We start from the raw sequence: 19632 nt of genomic DNA on the forward strand, positions 1-19632 counted from the left end.
GCTAAATAGGATTATTTGCCAATGGAATGAGTATTTTTATCCCTAAAATAACATAATTAGATATCCTGCACTTGAAATAAGATGATGGAGATGAAATTGTTCCTATTTTAAGTGTAAAAATCTTATTCCATTGGCAAATAGTCTTATTTATTTGCTCAAATCAAGGAAAAATACACAGATTTCAAGAAAATGTCTCCTTTTTGCAGTGCAGCTCCTAAAAGTTCCTGCCAACAAGGTAAAAGGTTTGGTCTCCTCAGCCACGCTCAGGATTGAAGGAGCGTTTTAGTAAAAAGAAAGAAGAAAGGTCTATTTAAGCACTTAGGATGTGACAGGAAGCTGAAACGGACCCTGTACGACACTGGGTGGACATCTTTAACATTTAGGCTAACATCTCTGCTTTGGGAGTGCCTCCTGTGCTCATCACCTTCTTATTTATTTGATCTGACTAGAATTCTGATTTGAATTGTACGTTTTGTCCTTTTTGACAAATGCAGCTCACAATCCTACCTGATGAAGACTAGCAGGAACACAATTAAGCAATCATTTAAAACATATAGAATAAAATTCAGAACGCCTCCAATTATAAATAAATGGTGACCACAGTTAATTAATGACAGCACTAACTTAGATTCTGGATTTTTATAATAATGTCCATTATTTCTTTACAAAGCTGGTTTCACTTTAGCAATTTGTGACAGATTTAAAAGGGAAAAATCCAAACTTTACCAGATTAAATAGTTATTTCTTAAAGAAATAGTGCCATCTGGTGGCTACGTTGCACATTGCAGAGAATTGAGCCTGTTTAAAACCCCTAAATGGAAAATTCCTAAAAAAATAAGAACTAAATGTAAAAAACCTGATGTGGGGGAAGAGTTGGCAGCAAATGTCACAAACAACTTGATTTTAGTCTAAAAACGTTATTAAAGAGATCAACAACTCTTCTCTTTCATTTAAATGAAAACGAACGAGCGTCCCTTTAAATCCATACTGACAGTTAAAAAAACGTCATAAAGTTAAAAACAAGTCTCAATACTTTTTCTGAAAATTAAAACAAGTAAAAAAAGAATTGCACAATACTCCACAGAATGATCATTTCTGCAACACCGGTGCATCGACTGGTGTGAGAAAAATAACAGTTTCACTTATTGGCTGTAATTTGAGGCACAGCGGGTTGCAGGTTGTAATTCTGAGACTTAGTGTTTGAGAGAAGCTCATGAATTGATAGACTGAGACGGCACATCGGAGCTTTTACGCCCGTTTTGCTCCTCCTCCTCCTCTTTCTCCTCCCGGTGGAGCGGCTCTCGCTCCGAGTCTCCCTCTGCCTGCTCCGACCTCTTGGTGGTCTTGTTCAGAGTGCCGCCCTGCAGAAACGTTAACATACGGCCGGGTTAAGCTCTGCGCTGCAGGATTCATAAACCGGACCTCAGAGATGTCTGACCTGTCTGTGGTCAGCGACGTTGAGCAACACGGACATCACGATGCAGCAGACGGTGTTGGCCAACATAAAGATCATCATCCTCTGCCAGCGCCACAGCGGGATCTTAGCCTCGCTGCAAGACGGAAGCGGCGAAATCCGTTAAATGAAAAACAAACCGAGCGGCGATCACCTCAGCATTTCATTACCTCGACTCGGTGCCCAGGATCTGTCCAACGATCAGGTTGGACACGCCGATCCCGACCATATGTATGGAGGAGGCCAGGCCCATGGCGGTGCCCAGCGTGGCCTGAGGCACCACCAGGGGGATGGAGGGCCACATGCTGGCCTGGAAACAACGCCGAGAGGAAAACCGTGAACACGAAACAGAGAAAACGTAGGAAATGCACAGATTTCTTCTCTAAACAAGTTTTAGGACTTGTGTCATTATGAAAGTATAAAAGTAGGCATACCTCCTGGGCACATGTTGTCACAAAGAAAACACAAACTTTAGTTTATTTTACAGTAATAATGCAAGATTTTAAAAGGTTTTCACTAATAAAATTAAAAAATGTGGCTTGCATTTGTTAACCGTTCCGATATCCTAAGACGCCCCAAAATAAAAATGGCTGAGCATAGATCTAAGGATCCAGATGTGCAAAAAAAAGACAGTGAAAGGGGCTGAAAACAAATGCACGCCACACTTTTCAGATTTTTTTGTTCATTAAACCTGTAAGCTTTTTATTCCACCTACATATGCAGCACTTTCTGCTGGTCAGTCACATGAAATTCCAAGTTTTTGGCTAAAATGTGACGATGTGGGAGTGTCCAACACGACAGCTTCAATAATTTACGTTTATGACGAGGAGAGAAGAAGTAAACAATAACCTGAGATGTTTTCTTTGGTAACAGATGCGATTTAAATAGCTGAGTTAATTAAAAAGTAGGCATACCTCCTGGGCACATGTTGTCACACAGAAAACGCAAACTTTAGTTTATTTTACAGGGATAGTTTATTTTACACTAATTAAAACAGTTTATTTTACAGGGATAATGCAAGATTTTATGAGTTTTCACTAATAAAAAAACAAAAAACATGTGGCTTGCATTTCTTAACCATTCCCCTATCCTAAGACACCCTAAAATAAAAATGGCTGAGCAAAGATCTGAGGATCCAGATGTGCAAAAAAAAAAGTCTGGCAGCTGTAATTACAGTGAAAGGGGCTGAAAACAAATGCACGCCACACTTTTCTGATTTTTTTATTCATAAAACCTGTAAGCTTTTTATTCCACCTATATACTTTCTGCTGGTCAGTCACATGAAATTCCAAGTTTTTGGCTAAAATGTGACAATGTGGGAGTGTCCAACATGACAGCTACAATAATTTACGTTTATGACGAAGAGCGAAGAAGTAAACACACTGCAAAAAGAGAACTAAAAATAAGTAGAATTTTATTGAAATGAATGTATTTGCCCTTGATTTGAGCAGGTAAATAAGATTATCTGCCAATGGAATGAGTATTTTTACCCCTAAAATAAGATAATTAGATATACACCACTTGAAATAAGATGATGGAGATGAATTGTCCCTATTTTAAGTGCAAAAATCTTATTCCATTGGCAAATCATCTTATTTACATGCTCAAATCAAGGAAAAATACTCTAATTTCAAGAAGATTTTTCTTATTTTTAGTTCTATTTTTGCAGTGCAATAACCTGAGATGTTTCTTTAGGTAACAGATGCGGTTTAAATAGCTGAGTTAATTAAAACTGCGTCAAACTCACAGCAGCGAAGGAGTACGTGACACCGAGCCATATGGTGGAGACCAGAGGAGGGACGAAGGTGAAGGCCAGGAGTCCAAAGACGGGCAGCGTGCAGACGGCACAGGCCACGGCGAAAACGCCTCGGAGTCCCACATAATCCTAAAACGGCACAGTTGGAACCACTCAGACGGACTCCGGCGCTGAAGGAGCGAACACAGGTGAAGGAAGTCAGAGCCTTACTATGAGGATGCCCACACAGGCGGAGAGGACCAGCGAGCTGTCGTACACGGCCCCCGCCACGTAGGCTGCCTCCTTCTGACTGTAGTCGGCGTATTTATCCTGGATGAACTTGCTGCACGGGGAAAAAAGAGAGCGGAGGCGCGTCAGCATCAAGATTTCTGCGTTAACGCAGCGGGACTGTGATAACGTTTTGGGTTTTCTAACGCATGCACAATCAGAATCCGTAAAGCGTAAAGCTAGCAGGATGGAAGCGGCTCTACCTGGCGTCGGCGATGAAGGGGAAGATGCCGTTGTAGAAGAACATGATGGTGAGGACCAGCAGCCAGTAGCGGAGCGACAGCAGCTTCACATCCTGAACCCGCTGCACAAAAACAGGAGGAAAAGCTCAGGTCAGCGGAGGCCGAGACGAGACGCTTGGACCTGAAATTACCCCGGAGACGGTTTTATTTGAGATAATACGAAATAAAACAGAATTAGACGCAGAAGCTTGGATTTACTGTACGTTTTTTCTCATTTTTAAAGCTGAAATATCTACATCCCCTCTAATATGTTAAAAAGTAACATCCTTTAGAGCAGGGGTGTCAAACATACGGCCCGCGGGCCGGATCCGGCCCGCCGAACCATTTAGTCCGGCCCTGTGGCTAAATGCATTATCATTATTAAAAAAAAAATAATAATAATATATATATATTTTTTTTTTTCCCCCAGTGTCCTGTCTGGCAATGTGGCAATAAGATGCCACAAAGAGCTCATCAGATTTGACTTTCACAAGTGCAGCAGAACTGCTTTTGCCATAGTGCTCCGCTTGATTTATGAATGTGAATAGTTTAATTATGATTCATGCGGGGAATATCTCAAATGATATGGACACTACAATGGGAAAGTAGGAGAGGAAAGGAAAAACAAGAAGGAAAAAAAACAAAAGGTGAGATAAAAGGAAGAGAATGATAAAACAATTATTGAAAAAACATGTACTTAGTTTAATTGAAAATATGCAGTTCCTATATTGTCCACGAGGGGCGCTGTGTTTTAATCAGCAGATTAAGCTTCAGGTGTTAAAAAAAATTTAATGATTTCTTAATTTTTATCTGTTTGATGTATTTTGTCATGCAGGACTGTGTTTTTAAGTTCCAAAAAATGTGAATAAATGTTTTTCAACATTGTATAATCAATGTGATCAGTTCTTATGCATAATGCACAAATAAATGTTTAACTGACTAAAAGTATTATTAAAATTGCACATACTTTTCTTAAAAACGTTGAGGTTATTCATAATATATTGTGTAAAAGTGAAATTAATTTAATATAAAAATCAACAACAAGTCCACTTTTATGAGTTCTATTTAATCTTGCAATGAGTTTACTCGTGTGGCCCTCTGGAGATCAGATTAGGCTGTATGCGGCCCCTAAACCAAAATGAGTTTGACACCCCTGATTTAGAGAGTTAGAGAAACCACAAGCTCCTGGTAATATTCTGGTAAGACGTTTGATCTCCCTTCTTATTGTTTAAACGTTTATAAGTCATAGTTTTGTTGTGTGTTTGGGGTCCTTATCTCACACGTGTGTCCAGGTTTCATCTATTCAGAGGTATTTAAAGGGAACTCCTCTGATTTAAAGTTTCCACCCACTTTGTGCAATTAATCAATTAATCAATCAATCAATCAATGCACCGGCACCATTTGCAGCAAAAAAAGACCCCTCAGCATGATGCTGCCACCACCGTGCTCTACTGTTAGCAGCGTTCTTCTGCAGCTCAATCATCCTCGGACCATTGAGCTCTCCTCCAGAAGACGTCCAGTCGGCAGCAGCTCCTTTTGTTGGAAACCGGTTGGTTCTGGACGCACTGGTGATCCAGTAGCTTTCACCTTACAGGATGCTGGATCCTTGGAAGGGTTCCTGTGTTCTTCCTAAACATTCAACCCCATTTTCTCTTTCCAGTGGTGCTGGAACAATGAGCCTTTACTTTTTGAGCTTTTCAAACATACCGGCTGTCAGGTGAGGCTTTGCTGCCAGCGGCACCGGTGCGTTGTAATTATGAGCTCCAAAGCTGAAACCTGCCACAAACGAGCGTTTCAACGGAGAAATAACCCCAGAGTTGCATCACATCTGCAGGTGGAAGCCATAAAGCATAAAACCCTGGCCTCAACTTTAAAAAAGATGTTTAAAAATGCAGGGAATAAAGCCCAGAAAACAGCCAAAATGAGCTGCGCCACAGTAAGAACGGCCAAATATTCAGCAACTGGACACGTATCCAGTAGTTAGCCGGGTCCGTTTGTACATCTGAGCCTGTGTAATTTAACAGGTTTGGAGAAACTCTGCAGTAAACTCAGACTTGTGCGTCGAATTCTTGTTTAGAAAAACCAGCGGAGTTGGATGTTGTCTCATCGTTCTCCCCCTAAATGTCTCAGATAAATCCTTTAAAGGTATACTATGCAACCGGGGTTGATTTTCCAGCGAGGCTCCCCCCAGAGGGCGAAAGTAAAAGTGCACTTTCATAAAGATGCTCAGCTGTTCTGGTTTCTCCATCAAGCCAGGCGCGGTTGTTTTGAGCTTAGCAGACAGGCGAACGCAACGAAAAGTGGAAAAAACGGCAGTACAAACAATGACTAACACAGTGAAAGTATGAATATCAGAGTTTCCCGTAGCGCTATCTTGGCGAGGCGGCCGCCGGCTCGCCAAGCCGCCGCCGCCTCGCCAGTTTTATTATTATTATTATTTATTTTTTTTATGTTGGCGAGACGCCACCGCCTCGCCAAGCCGCCGCAGCGTCTCGCCAACATAAAAAAAAAAATTAAAAAAAATAATAATAATAATTGTCAAGTGCTTTTGCCAATGCACCCCACACTTGAAGGGGTGGACCCACGACAACAAGAGTTTAGCTGGAATTACTCAGACTGAACAGTTGAATCTCTTTCCCATTCTTTATTTTGTTTTGATTCTTTTCTTGTCAGTGCTTGAACACCAGTCAGGTAAAAACCTTCGAAAACAAATATTACAATTAATACACGCCCAATATTTACAACACACAAATTTATAAATACCATAAACAACAATTAAACCAATCGAATTCCCATTTCAATTAGCAGAGCTTTAAAAAAGTTCCTTGTATTTTTTTATGCACCAACTAACCTCAAATCCCACTGGCTAAAATCACCATCATATTGCACTATGCCCAAATATATACCCACATCACACATATCCCCAAGCTTATTATTTACAATGTGAAATGCATGTTTGTTTTAACTCACTGCAGCCACCTTCACAGGTACACAAACCATGTAAGCAGGACTCCAACACAGCAACCATCACACATCAAGCTCTGGAACAGCAGCAGGAATCTTAAATAAAACTTATTTTCTTACCGGCTGCCCCTTCAATGTTTGTCAGTGGGTCCTTGCTTCTCTCCAGTCAGTTTGCAGTGTCTCAGATATATACCTGCTGATGAGCACAGCTGCTCTCCCAGGTGTCATTTACCCCTAATCAATGTCTTTCAGGCAAAGTGCTGGCAGGTCAGCGCAACACCTCCCACTCGAGCTTCTTGCATTTCCGCAGTGAAGGTCGCACAACCTCACATCTGTCCAAGCTCACCAAGTTGCTCCTCCACAGGAAGGAGAACAACAAGGCACCTGACATCCCTGCGAAGTACTGTACCACTGAGCCTCCTCCTTTGGTCCTGTGGCACTGAGCCTTGGATTGTTGCTTGAGACTGCAGAGCGGGCACGTAGTGTCTTGTGGCCACCAGAACATCGACATCCCTTACGACCCCCTTGTGATCAGGTTTCGCAGCAACAACTCTTCCAAGCTGAAACTGACCTCACAGAGCATTCTGGTCACACAGCCACACAATGTCCCCGACAGCGACATTCCTTGCCACAGTGTGCCACTTGCTCCTGATGAACAGATTTGGGCCAGCGAGCTGGCACCAAGATCTCCAGAACTTGTCGACTTGTGTCTGGATTTCTTTAAGTCTTTTATAGGGATAACTCTCAAAAGTGAACGTCCTGAAGTCTCCAAGTTGAGATGCCCGTCCCATCAGTAGAGCATTTGGTGTCACATACTGGATGCGGTCTTCTTGACTCTGAACCTTTGCATCAATGGGACGCTCATTTGCCAGATTAGCCGCTAATTGGAGAACAGTGAGAAACTCACTAAAGGTCAGGTCAACAGCTTTTCCCAGGCTCTGAAGGGCCTTTTTTGCAATCCGCACAGCTGCTTCAGCAGCGCCATTACGATGCGGAGAATCTGCAGGAACCACCTTCCAAGCCCACCCTGTGCCGTTCTTCGCTGCATACTCCTCCAGTCCTGCTGCGTTTTGTGCCTGAAGGAACTCATAGAGGTCTTTAAGCACAGATTTAGCCCCAACAAAGTTGGTCCCAGGATCTGACCACACTTTCTGGGGGTGCCCTCTCAGCGCAGTGAACCTTTGATAGGCCATGAGGAAACTTTCAGTGGACATGCTGTTGACCAACTCAACGTGAAGAGCTCTGCTTGCCATGCAGCTAAAAACGACTCCCCAAGCCTTCATAGTCACTCTTCTTTTAACATCGTCCTTCACCAAATAGGGTCCAAACATGTCGACTGTTGTAAACTGAAAAGGTGCAGCAGGCCTTGTTCTTTCAATAGGTAGGTCCCCCATCACTTGCTGACACACTTGTGCTCTCATCTTCCTGCAGACAATACACTTATTGACAATTTTCTGTGCAAGTCGCCTCCCTTGCACAACCCAAGCCTTCTTTCTCATCCTTAGCAATGTTCCAGCAGCACCTTCATGCCCCTCTTGATGACTTTGTTGTGCCAGGAGAACTCCCAGCCAGGAATCAGGAGGTAAGAGTGGGATGCTGACTTGATCTTCTTTGAAGTGTTGAATTCGCCCTCCACACACCAATAGTCCACTGGCTTTATCCTTATACACGACCAGCCGGTCCATGATAGAACTAGGAAAGACCACTCCTTCCTGTGCTGCAAGGCATAAGTCTCGGAAGGCGTCATCACGCTCTAGCTTTGTAGGGACACCAGCTGTTTGTACTGCCTCCCACTTTGGTCTTCCTTTTGCTTTGGCCTGGAGGAACCTCTTCGCCACCCTCCAAACAAAAGCGACAGTCCTCAACAGCTTTCTCAAGTTGCCAAATCGTCTGACATCCACGAGCTCTCTGGCTGCGCCTCCAAAGGGGGGCCTGTGAAGGTCCAACTTGACTGGACTTAACTTTGGATCTCCTTCCCTTTTTGCCCTGGCTCGTGTGAGTGCAGCTACAAAGGACTTCTTCTGCAGCTTAATGACTCCGTCCCTTGCAGCAGCAGCAACATCTTTTGCTGATTTTACTGGCCATTCTGTCTCAGACATGTAAAGAAATTTGGGCCCAGTTTGCCACTCGGAGCCCAGATCCAAGTCCTCAGGCCCAGCACCTCTTGAGGTGATGTCTGCTATATTAAGTGACCCTGGGACCCACCACCAATCCTGGGCGCTGGTACTGCTCTGGATTTCTCCAATCCTGTTGGCAAAAAAGGTCCGGTACCCGTAACATTCCCGGTGGACAGCGCCCAAGACAGTTTGGCTATCCACCAGGTGGTACCACCTCTGCACAGGAACCTTGCAGTTTTCCTGGAAATACTTCCTTAAGCGGGCAGCATAGACCGCTCCACAAATCTCGGCCTTGACAGCATCTCCTTTATGGTCTAGTGGAGTCAACTTAGCCTTGGACTCGACCAGTCGTACAACAACCTCTCCATGGCAACTCCATCTTAGATATAAAACTGCTCCATAAGAGTGCTCACTGCCGTCTGAGAATGTAATGCCACAAGGTTCTGCCTCTGCTTCTGGGGGTGTCAGTGCCCTGGGGAATCTCAGGTTGCCCAGCTCAGCATAATCTTCCAGCAGGCAAATGGCGTCCTCTCGAAGTTCATCAGACAACGCTGTGTCCCATGTGTCTTCTGCTTGCTTGCCTTTGCTCTTCACTTCTTGAAAAGCTTTCCTAACCAGAATTGCCCCTTGCTGCTTAACAGGAGTTGCAAGCCCAAGTGGGTCATACAGCCCAGAAACCTGGCTAAGAAGCTCTCGTCGGGTAAGTGGATTTGGTGCCCGTTGTCTCACCTCCTCTTTTAATAAGTTCTCCCCCAACCTCATCTTCTTCCGTTTCTTAGAGAAGTTTACTGAGACCATAAGATGGAGCTCATCCTCTTCTGGGCTGTAGCCCATCCCAAGTGCTTTATGGTCTTCGTACGACAGCTGATTTGGGAGGACAAAGATTGCAGCACCAACTCTCTTCGGCCCTTCTGGGCCCCTCCCACTTTGGCCAGAGTAGACCCAAGGTTTCAGCTGAAATCCGCCTTCCTTTAGGATCTGCTCGATGTTGGCCGTTATACGATTTAGCTGATCCTGATCGTTGCAAGAGGTGAGTATGTCATCTACATACGTGTCTTCTTCCAGCACACGCTGCTCCTCCACAAGGTGAGAAAACTTTGGCAACCTTGCAGTCTCTCGCATAGCAACTTGAGCGATGCAGCCAGCAGGTTTGTCACCAATATTGACCCTTGTTATTGCATATTCGCCAATATCATCTGCTTCGGAGTCCCTCCAGAGAAAACGGTGAAGGTGCACCTCTCGGTCCTCAAGCCAGACAGAATTATAATTTTTTTTGATGTCTCCTAGAGCGGCAAAGACACCTTGGCGGAACCTTAGGAGGACAGCACGTATATTGTTCAGCACATCAGGGCCTTTGATGAGAAGATCATTTAGACTTCGACCTTTGAATTTTTGGCTGCTATTCCAAACAAGCCGCACAGGGGTTGTGACTGAGTGAGGATTAGGTGCAATAAGATGGCTAACGTACCATACAGGACCAGTCCAGCTCTCCACCATCTCTCTTGACAGCCTAATGGCAGCTCCCCGCTCTACCATATCATGGACCTGGGCTCTATAGGCCACTTTCCAGTCCGGCTCCTTCGACAACTGCCGCTCAGTCCTCAAAAATGTTGCCTCTACAGCTCTCCGATTGTTGGGCAATGTTGCAGTATCCTCAGACCAAGGATATTTGGCATGCCAATGGGCCTCATCACAGTGGTAGTCTCCTGTTTAATAAGACAAACCACTCCTCACCAGCTCCAGTTCTCGCTCCTCAACCAGGGTCATCTCCTTTCCTCCAGGCTGGCATTTTCCACATCGGCACCCCCCACACTTGGGCTCACAGGCAGCACCAATGCTGTCCCACCTCCACCACTCCAGAAAATCATGACTGGTACCTGAGGTGGAGGCCAGGGTGACCTGACATGGCTGACCTGTGCCCTTGTGGTTGCTATTGTGGGTGTGCTCCCAGTATTTTGCTGCAGCCGTTTGCATTGAGCGAGCGAAGTGAGTTCTTGACATGTGAGCCGTAATACTAGCTTCTTCCAGGAGATCCGGGTGAGAGCCTGCCACAGTCTTCCCCAGTGGGCCATCCCACAAAACTAGATCCCCTACTGACCGCACCTTCTGGGGCACAAGCTGACCCTCCTTATGACTGATAAGTAACTTTATCTGTCTGGGTCTGGTTAGCTCATGGGAGGGAATGTCTGGGAAGATCTTTTCCAGTTTTCTGAGTGGCACATGGTGATGGATGTTTGCGATCCTGTCCAGCCCATAACACACAAGCTGGTGGGACCTCAGCGTGCCCTTTGGGGTGCTTACCCTGATCTTTAAAAGATATTGCTTCGTCTCAACTGTAACTTGCATGCCTCCTACTCCGTGGACCACCAGGGTCACATCTTCACTCTTTAAATTTAACTCTCCAGCAGTCTCATGAGTGATGTAATTGGTGTCTGATGCCAGATCTATCAAGGTTCCTATCCTCTGTCCAGCGTTTGTAGTTACTTCAAGGATCATCATAATAACAGGGAACTCTTGCAGGCCATGTTCTTCCAACAAATTTTTGCTTCCTGTGGAGTTGAGGGTCCTTGCTGCTGTATTACAGAAGACATTTCGGCATTGCTGAGCCAGCTCTGGGGAAAGTTTGGTCAGGAACTCTTCCTGGTCTTCAGTACACTTTTTCCCCTCGCGGCTAATCAGACTGGACCTTGGCCTCTCTTTAGGCAAACCTCTCCTCTCAGAGCTGGGACAGAAAAGGTAATGATGTTCGCCACCCCCTCTTGCTTTACATCCATCCTTTTTGCAGAGGAAGGTGCTCTTGCAATCCCTGTCATCATGTATTTCAAGACAGTTTTTGCAGGCTCCCAACCTTCGGACAGCTTTCTCCTTCTCCGCCATGTTCAGAGCCTTAAATGTTTTGCAACGATACAACCTCCACTTGTGACCACTCTCTCCACAAACAGCACATGCTCCTTGGGGGTTAGCAGACCTGGTGGCCTTAGTCCTGGCCTGCTTTACTTGACTTCTTGGTTCTTTCCTGAATGGCTCCTCATCTCTTAACTGCTCCAATTCCTCATAAATTTCCTCTTGACTTTTCAAGAATGAGAGCAAGTTCCTTCTGAGCTCCTATGCCCCTTTTTTCTGCAGCAAACACGAGCCATTCTTTCTTTAAGACTTCAGGCAATTTACTCTCCAAGGACTTTGTCATCAATGGATTCCTCAAAGCCCCCACATCACCCAACTCATTTAAATCATTTAAGGCCTTTTCCACTGCCCGTATAAGGTCTACAATCTTCCTTGGCTGGTGACCTTTTACAGGGGGCAAAGCCTGAAGCTCTTCAACTATCTCCAAGGCTATTGATGGTCTATTGCCAAAACGATTTTCCAGCCTTCCAATAATAATAATAAAACTCGATATGCTTGCATGTTTATTTGACGTTAACACGCGGTTCTTTGTTGTTGCTTTCGTGCGTGCATATAGTGAATGGCAGGGCAAAAACACATGGAGTTCTCGCCGTAAAGTAAGACTTCTGTGTGTGCGGGCCGAGGGCTCTTGCAATTGCAAGAACGATATTTCCCCCACAGACCACCAGGGCGGCCGAGAAAACCTTTGTTAGACCTGAAATGACTCATTTAATCATCCAAAACGGTATGGAACACATTAATTAACTGAAAAATGTTGCATAGTATGCCTTTAAAGCTCAAAATCATCAATGTCGGCATAAATCAGAGAGTCTGACCACTTTGCGGGACTCCTCCCGGATGGCTCCGTCGAGGCCCAGCTGTCTCATCCCGATCTTGTCCAGGGCGCTCACCACGATGGCAGAAACGAAGCCGAGCACGCACAGCAGCGCCCCTGGAGGACAGGAGGAAGGAAAAACCGTCATCTGGAGGCAGAAACAGGCGATCATTTCGGCTCCTTCTCAACGTACCCCCCCACAGAGTCCACTGCATGCCGTATCTGTCCTCAAACTTCTGGGTGAGGAAGAAGTTCAGCACCGAACCCAGACGGGAGAAGGCCAGGGTGAGGCCGAACGCCAGAGCCAGCTCCTTCCCTTTGAACCAGAAGGCCGTGATGCGGTTCTGTACGACTAGAGAGAGGGAAGGAACCGACGAAGGCTCTAAGAACCGCTGGCATAGACGGGATTATTAAACGTGTTGGTGTTGCCCTTACTGGTCAAAGATCCGTTGCCTGAGCCGAAGAGCAAGCGGCCGGTGAGCATGAGCGGAAGGAGGTAGGGAGTTCCTCTGAAGTGGGAACCCAGGGCGAAGAGCGACGAGCCGAGAACACACAGGAAGGAGAAGAGAAACACGCCGACTGCAAACACAAGGTTTTGAGTTTTCACTTCTTTTTTTTTTTTATGATTTGTTGAACATAAAGTGCAACCAACAAGCAAGTCTATGTATTAAACTGATTGACCTGTACTTAATGCTATGCATGATTATATAAACTCTAAAACAAGTAATAAAATTAAATTATCTCACTGCTGCAACTGTCTTCCCTTCCATGTGGAGGCAAACCCACTTTAAACATTTAACTGACAGCTAATGGACGTGTCTAATTCCCTGAATGTTACATAGCCAAAAATTGCAGACTGCGATTCGGAAATTGCATTTTTTTTTTAAATCGCGATTATATTGAAAATGCGATTACATTGTTCAGCCCTAAAACAGATTTTTTTTAAATCCATGCAAACTCACATCGGTTTCCCAATTTGTCGATCAGGAATCCGGCCAGAATCACCACCACCGCATTTCTGGTGATCAGACAGAGAGAGATAAACTCACCGACGGCGAAAAGACGCCGCCGCGTGTAAACGAGTCGATGCTTACGTCCAAGCATAGATGGCGTAGAGGAGGTTGTACTGCTGGGGACTCATCCCCAGCCCCTCCACACACTCCACCGTCCCATTGATCACGGTTGCATTGGGACATGTGAGGTTCTGCAACACCATAAAGTCAGACCAACGGTAAATGAATGAGGATGGAAGGTTTCCACGGCCGTTAACTTACCCCTTGAAACTGATCCTGCAGGACGCTGGGGATGTCGAAGCAGAAGTAGGAGCCGAAAGTCAGCAGGCAGTTAAAGAAGAGCACCATGAAGCGGTAATACGCTGGAAAATCACAGCAGGCGTCATATTTTTTTACCGTAAGAAGACAAAAAACATCCATAATCCATAAAACGAGCATTCTCACTTCAGCAAAATGCAGTTTTTAACTCAACTGAATGTCTGTTTTTAGGAAACACTGGACAGGTCAGTCCTGGTTGATGCCCCAAAGTCCCAAATCACTTTTTAAATCATTTTGTAGTTTCTTTGATAGTTTAAACCAGGCGTGTCCAAAGTGCGGCCTGGGGGCCATTTGTGCCTCCCCAGCACAGCTGGCTGATGCAGATGGAAGATTTTAGTTTTTAATCAGGGCAAAATTATTATAGAAAAGTTAAAATCCTACAATTAAAAATGTGAAGTACAACACCAAGTATTAATCTTTTAATAAACACACTTTTAACATCTTTAATGTCATACTAACATCTATGCTTTGGTGCATTAAAACTGGTTAATTGCTGCAAGCGTTTTCAAAGAACAACCGACCCAAATACTGTTCTTATATTGCTGGACCAAAAATAAAGTTTATTATTGTGATAGAGTCAAATTAAATGATTCAAAATAATTTTCAAACTGGATGACCATCTTTTAATGCAACAAATGAGAAAAACCCTTTTTTTTGTTTTTGGATTTATAATGATTTACACATTCACTTCCTACAAAAAAGCTGACTAATTTAATTATTTATTTAAAAAGATCATATTTTGCAGAGCAGGTAAAACATTTTTGGTTTAAATTTTTTTTTTTGGCCCATGTACCAAAATATACTGCCACCTGGTGGTGTCATAGCAGAATGCATGGAATAAGCAGCTTCCACAGAATAATCTCTGCTTCGTTTTATGAACCCCAGCCAATCGATAGACTTTTTAACTGCATCTTAGTTATGAAAAGCTGAATGGCAGAGAACCTTCTGCAGCTCAACCAGGACAGAAATAAAGTTTAAATCATCGGACCAGGAAGAATAAAATGACTTCAAAGATTACAAAACTTGTTTCTTAATCTGTTCAAACAACCAGGGGTTCTTTTTCACTCTGAGAATATATATATATATATATATATATATATATTAGGGCTGGGCAACGATTAAAATATTTAATCGCGATTAATCGCGATTAATCGCATTGTATTTACAAACTCCAAGAATGAATTCAAAAGTAGTGTAAAGAGCACTTTTATTTTAATGTTCTGCTGCCATATGAACAAAAGTGTTGTAACATTTGTAGCACTTATTTTATACTGGATATTTTCAACCCATCTACTGAATTTAGTGCACTAGTTGATATTTTCTTCATAAGAGAACAGCAAGCACTGCAGCCAAAATATGGCCTTTTTTGACCTGCTGTATATTAGCCAGTCCCTAAGCTTGATGTATCATGAAACTGTTGACCTTTTGGGTTTTGTGGTTTTTATTTTATTATTACAATTAAATAATAATAATAATAATAATATTAATAATAATAATAATAATAATAATAATTATAATAATAATAATAATAATAATAATAATAATAATAATAATGTTATGTTCAGTGTTTTTTCGCTAATCCACCTCTTATATATTTCAATCCTTATGTAATTTTATCTGTGTTGTGTGCACCTGCCTGTTGCTTTAATCCTATAAATTTCCCCGTCGTGGGATAAAAAAAGGATTAGCTAATGTCATCTTATCTTAAATAACACTTTTTAATATATGTACTGGGTTCTTTCAAGGTCTTAATTACATGTTATGTGTGGGCTCCAGTAACATCCATCCATCCATCCATCCATCCATCCATCCATCCATCCATCCACTGATCTACCTGGATGTTCCCTGGAGGACTGAAACGCCTCAGTCAGAGACGTCTGTGGGTCTGTTGGGGCAATGAGAGAAGTTTCGTCTCCTCTCTCCGTTTCTGGGGCTCGACGTTTTCATGTTTTTTCACGTGCTCAGATAAATTTGTTTTGTTTCCACTGAAATGAACCGTCTTTTTACAAAACATACAGCTTAATTTAATTTACGTATTAAAATAAAGCCAAACGGTGCTACTTCCCCTGTTCATGTTTTTTCGCTGCTGCGGTCTCTCTCAGCTGTTTGTGTGTTAAGTTTGTGTGAGAGCTGAGTGGGTGGGCCAGGCTGAGCCTGCGTGCTGATTGGCTGGCGCCGCTGAGCCATGTGCGAGAGGGGAGGGGGAGCGGGAGAGTGCTGCCGTGACGCCTGCTGAGCTGACTGACACTGACTGAAAGCATATGAGCAACATGCGTTAATGCGCGATAAAATAAATATCGCCGTTAATAGTCTAATGAATTAACGCGAAATTAACGCGTTAACTTGCCCAGCCCTAATATATATATATATATATATATATATATATATATATATATATATATATATATATATATATATATATATATATATATATATATATATATATATATATATAGTCAAAGCAGGATTTTTTTTAAAACGTATCTAGAAACCTGACATTCTAATGTATTGTTTTTATTTCTAGTCATTAAGATCATTGCAATGGCCTGCTTTCTGGTCTGCCTAAGAAAAATATGTCCAGCCGTCAGCTCTGCTGCTCGTGTGCAGACCCAGACCTGGAAGAGGGATCATATATTAGACCTGTTTTTAAATCGCAGTGGGTTTCAGGATCAATTTTAAAATTCCTTTAATAATTTTTAAATGTCTAAATGGTTTTGGGCCTTCCTATTTTACAGGGCTACTTTTAACTTGTGAACGCCTCGCAGACCTGGAGGTCCTTCAGAGCAAGCACAGGAGAGGCTTGTTTCCAGTTTTATGGCCCTCGTCTGTAGAACCTCATCTGGAGCACCAGAGAATGTAGACTCCCATCTTTTAAGCTACGTTTCTTTATCTGCTATCTGCTGCGCTCAGTAAAATCAATTTTGCGTGCAGACCTCTGATCTTTTGTGTTTGTGGGGAGAGGATGACAGCGGGGTTATTGCTTTAAATTCTGCATTGCACTTTGGTATGAGAAGGTTGCGTTATGAATGAAATTGAAAATTAAAGCAATATATTGAACACTGCAAAAGTATTCACAACACTTAAAAATGCCTAAACCTGGATAACAACAGGGTTATTTGTAATAATAATGAAAAACTTGTATAATTGTCCTTCCACTTCACAGTTATGCACTCATTTAGTGATGGTTTGTCTCAAGGGTCAGCTACCTTTACAACCCATAGAATAAAAGTAGAGCTGCAAAACCTGCATGACCCGCTGAAAAAAGGTTTAAAAAATGTTTTATAGATAACTACAACAGGATTTGACCATTTTTATTTTTGAATGAAAAAAAACAACAACATTTTGTTTTTGTTTTTTGTCTATTTTCTAAAAAGAATGATGACATTTTTAGTGGAATGGTACAAATTTATCAGCAGCATATTTATCTAATAGATTTCTACTTTTATGATATATTGTGTTTGTATTTGTTGTAACTGTATTTTGTATAAAATGTTTATTTTTAGTGGGGTTTTTTTAAATATAATTTCTTTAAAAGATCTTCCTAGATGTGACAATAAAACGTACCTTATGAGAGAGGAACAAAGTATTTTCTTATTCTATCTCATCTTGTGAAAAGTTCCTTAGTGAAGAAAACGTTTAACATTTATTTGACTATTGTGTCTTTCAGTAGTTTAAATGTTATGGAGATATTACATAAAAACAGCTTCAACAAGCATTTTATTACCTTTATAATCAAAATGTTGTTTAATCAGGGCTAAACGTAATAAAAAACAATGTGGAGGGTCTTAAAATGGGAGGAAGGTCAAGGAGCATGAATGCTTTTACAAGGCGCTGAAGTATATTTAATTTAAACATTAAAAACAACAAAACTAAGTCTTAAAATAAACGTGAGATTAGTCTAATGTACAGAAATTCTTCACATTTATTTTATTTCACGACGAGCAGGCTCTCTCTATCCCTGGTAGATTTAATCAAGAGAGACATAATATGTAGAATTAGCAGTAAAATATTTTGAATATAACTGAAGACAATTTGATTTAGTTTGTGCCACTTTGTTTTATTATCGTTTTACAAATAGCAAGTTGTTAATAATAAATCGTAGATAATTTAATAGAAACGTGTCTTTCTCTAAATCCCAGTTTGGCAACTTCCGGTAAAGTCACATGAGCTGCTTCTAAAGGCTAAATGCTCGCTGACCCTTTTTCCAGGGAAGTGTGTTTTGGTCCTGCTGCGGCTACGGGTCACCGCGGTTTAGCATAAATACGCTAAATGAGAAACAATTATAGAGAAATAATCAACATGACTCACCTTTCTCCGCCGGCTGAGCCATAATGAGACAAAATGTGCTCGTTTTGATACCAGCTTCACATCCTTTGCTGATGTTTACATGAACCGTCTGCTGCAGCTAGCAGGGAGAAGAAAAAAATCAACGGCTACGTCAGAAAACCGTAGATCTATATACCATGTGGATGTGAGCGCTTGCGAATCTAGCGCGCGTGATGACGCATCACGCCATTTAGAAATCAGAACCAACAACAAAAACGTGTTTTTTTCTTATTCCGCTCCCTCTTCTTTTTCTTCTTCTTTTTTTGTATTGTTTTCATTGATATACATTTTTTTGTTAAAATTTCAATTTATTTATGTTTTTAACGGTGGTTGGCTAACGAGAATGTTGTACATTACCGCCAACAACAGGGTTTTTTTTTTTGCGTGAAGCTTTATTGACAAAAGTATTGACAACAGTGCATGTTCCAATTTACTTGAATGTTTAATTTTATTTATTTATTTTCCAGGACAGTGCATGTCGATGACAATACACCTGTAACATGCCAGAGTTAGCCAAAGGCTAGTTTTCATCTGTAGTCCTGTTTGCCAGTTGTACAGTGGCATCCTAAAGGAAGCATAAAATTATTTTATTTATTTAATCTATTTTAACTCATTGTTTATAATATTTTATTAAAATATTATGAACAATGAGTTAAAAAAGAGTCAAAACAACATATTATGGCTGTGTAAGTCCAGCAGTTATTTTTAAGCACGAGCAGCAGTAACAAAGGGTTTAATTACTTTACCGCCCAACAGGTGGTAAAGTAATTAAGCAGGTTTTTACTCATTGCCATGTTCTATAAGATGTTAATAACATCTTTATTTTTGTAAAAGTTGTAGATAATCCCAAGGAGAATGTCATATTCATCATCAAGCGCAATATGAATGTGCATGGCATCATCCTGAGATTAGAAATACTGAGCTGAAATCAAGCTGTATTTATAATAGGTTACAGCATGACACATAAAAATATTTGTAAATACAGTATATTTACATAAAGTTTCAATATTTGGTAAATATGTGAAAAAGCCTTAAAATAAACCTATTCCGTGTTGTAAATTGGCTGAATGAATAAACTAATTTGATTGCTTTATTTATTGCAGTAGCAAAACCTCACAGTTTTTTTTAAACTCCTACCTTCAACTTAAGTTCATTTATACAGCACAGCTGAAACTGTCATGGATTCACAGAGACTGTGGCAGAGAACAGGCCCAGAGCATCTCGGAGCATTTTAACATATAATGAGTTACTAAATATTCATCTGTGGATTCACATCACCGCACCTGGATTGTTTGTTACTGAATGAGTTTGTTTCTTCCACCCTAGAGGATTATATAGTTACACCTTAGTTAATTATATATATATATATATATATATATATATATATATATATATATATATATATATATATATATATATATATATATATATATATATATAAAATGTTTGAATGTATTAAATTTCACACTTCGCTGGATT

The 19632-nt window shown here is 41.7% G+C and overlaps 1 protein-coding gene across 1 annotated transcript; it reads right to left on the reverse strand.

Annotated features, from left to right (window-relative positions):
• Positions 1 to 624: 624 nt before the first annotated feature.
• On the reverse strand, positions 625 to 18201 carry mfsd1l (major facilitator superfamily domain containing 1-like). Its single transcript, XM_036134071.1, has 13 exons — positions 18136 to 18201; positions 13771 to 13871; positions 13591 to 13700; positions 13459 to 13514; positions 12932 to 13075; positions 12690 to 12848; positions 12498 to 12613; positions 3680 to 3780; positions 3420 to 3531; positions 3201 to 3338; positions 1624 to 1763; positions 1439 to 1550; positions 625 to 1361 (listed from the first exon to the last, which is right to left on the reverse strand). Exons 1-13 carry the CDS (start codon positions 18155 to 18157, stop codon positions 1212 to 1214), a joined length of 1461 nt encoding a protein of 486 aa, XP_035989964.1. The 5' UTR covers positions 18158 to 18201; the 3' UTR covers positions 625 to 1211.
• Between the last annotated feature and the right edge of the window lie 1431 nt (positions 18202 to 19632).

This window comes from Fundulus heteroclitus, unplaced genomic scaffold, assembly GCF_011125445.2.
Source record: "Fundulus heteroclitus isolate FHET01 unplaced genomic scaffold, MU-UCD_Fhet_4.1 scaffold_731, whole genome shotgun sequence".
NCBI classification, from domain to species: Eukaryota; Metazoa; Chordata; class Actinopteri; order Cyprinodontiformes; family Fundulidae; genus Fundulus; species Fundulus heteroclitus.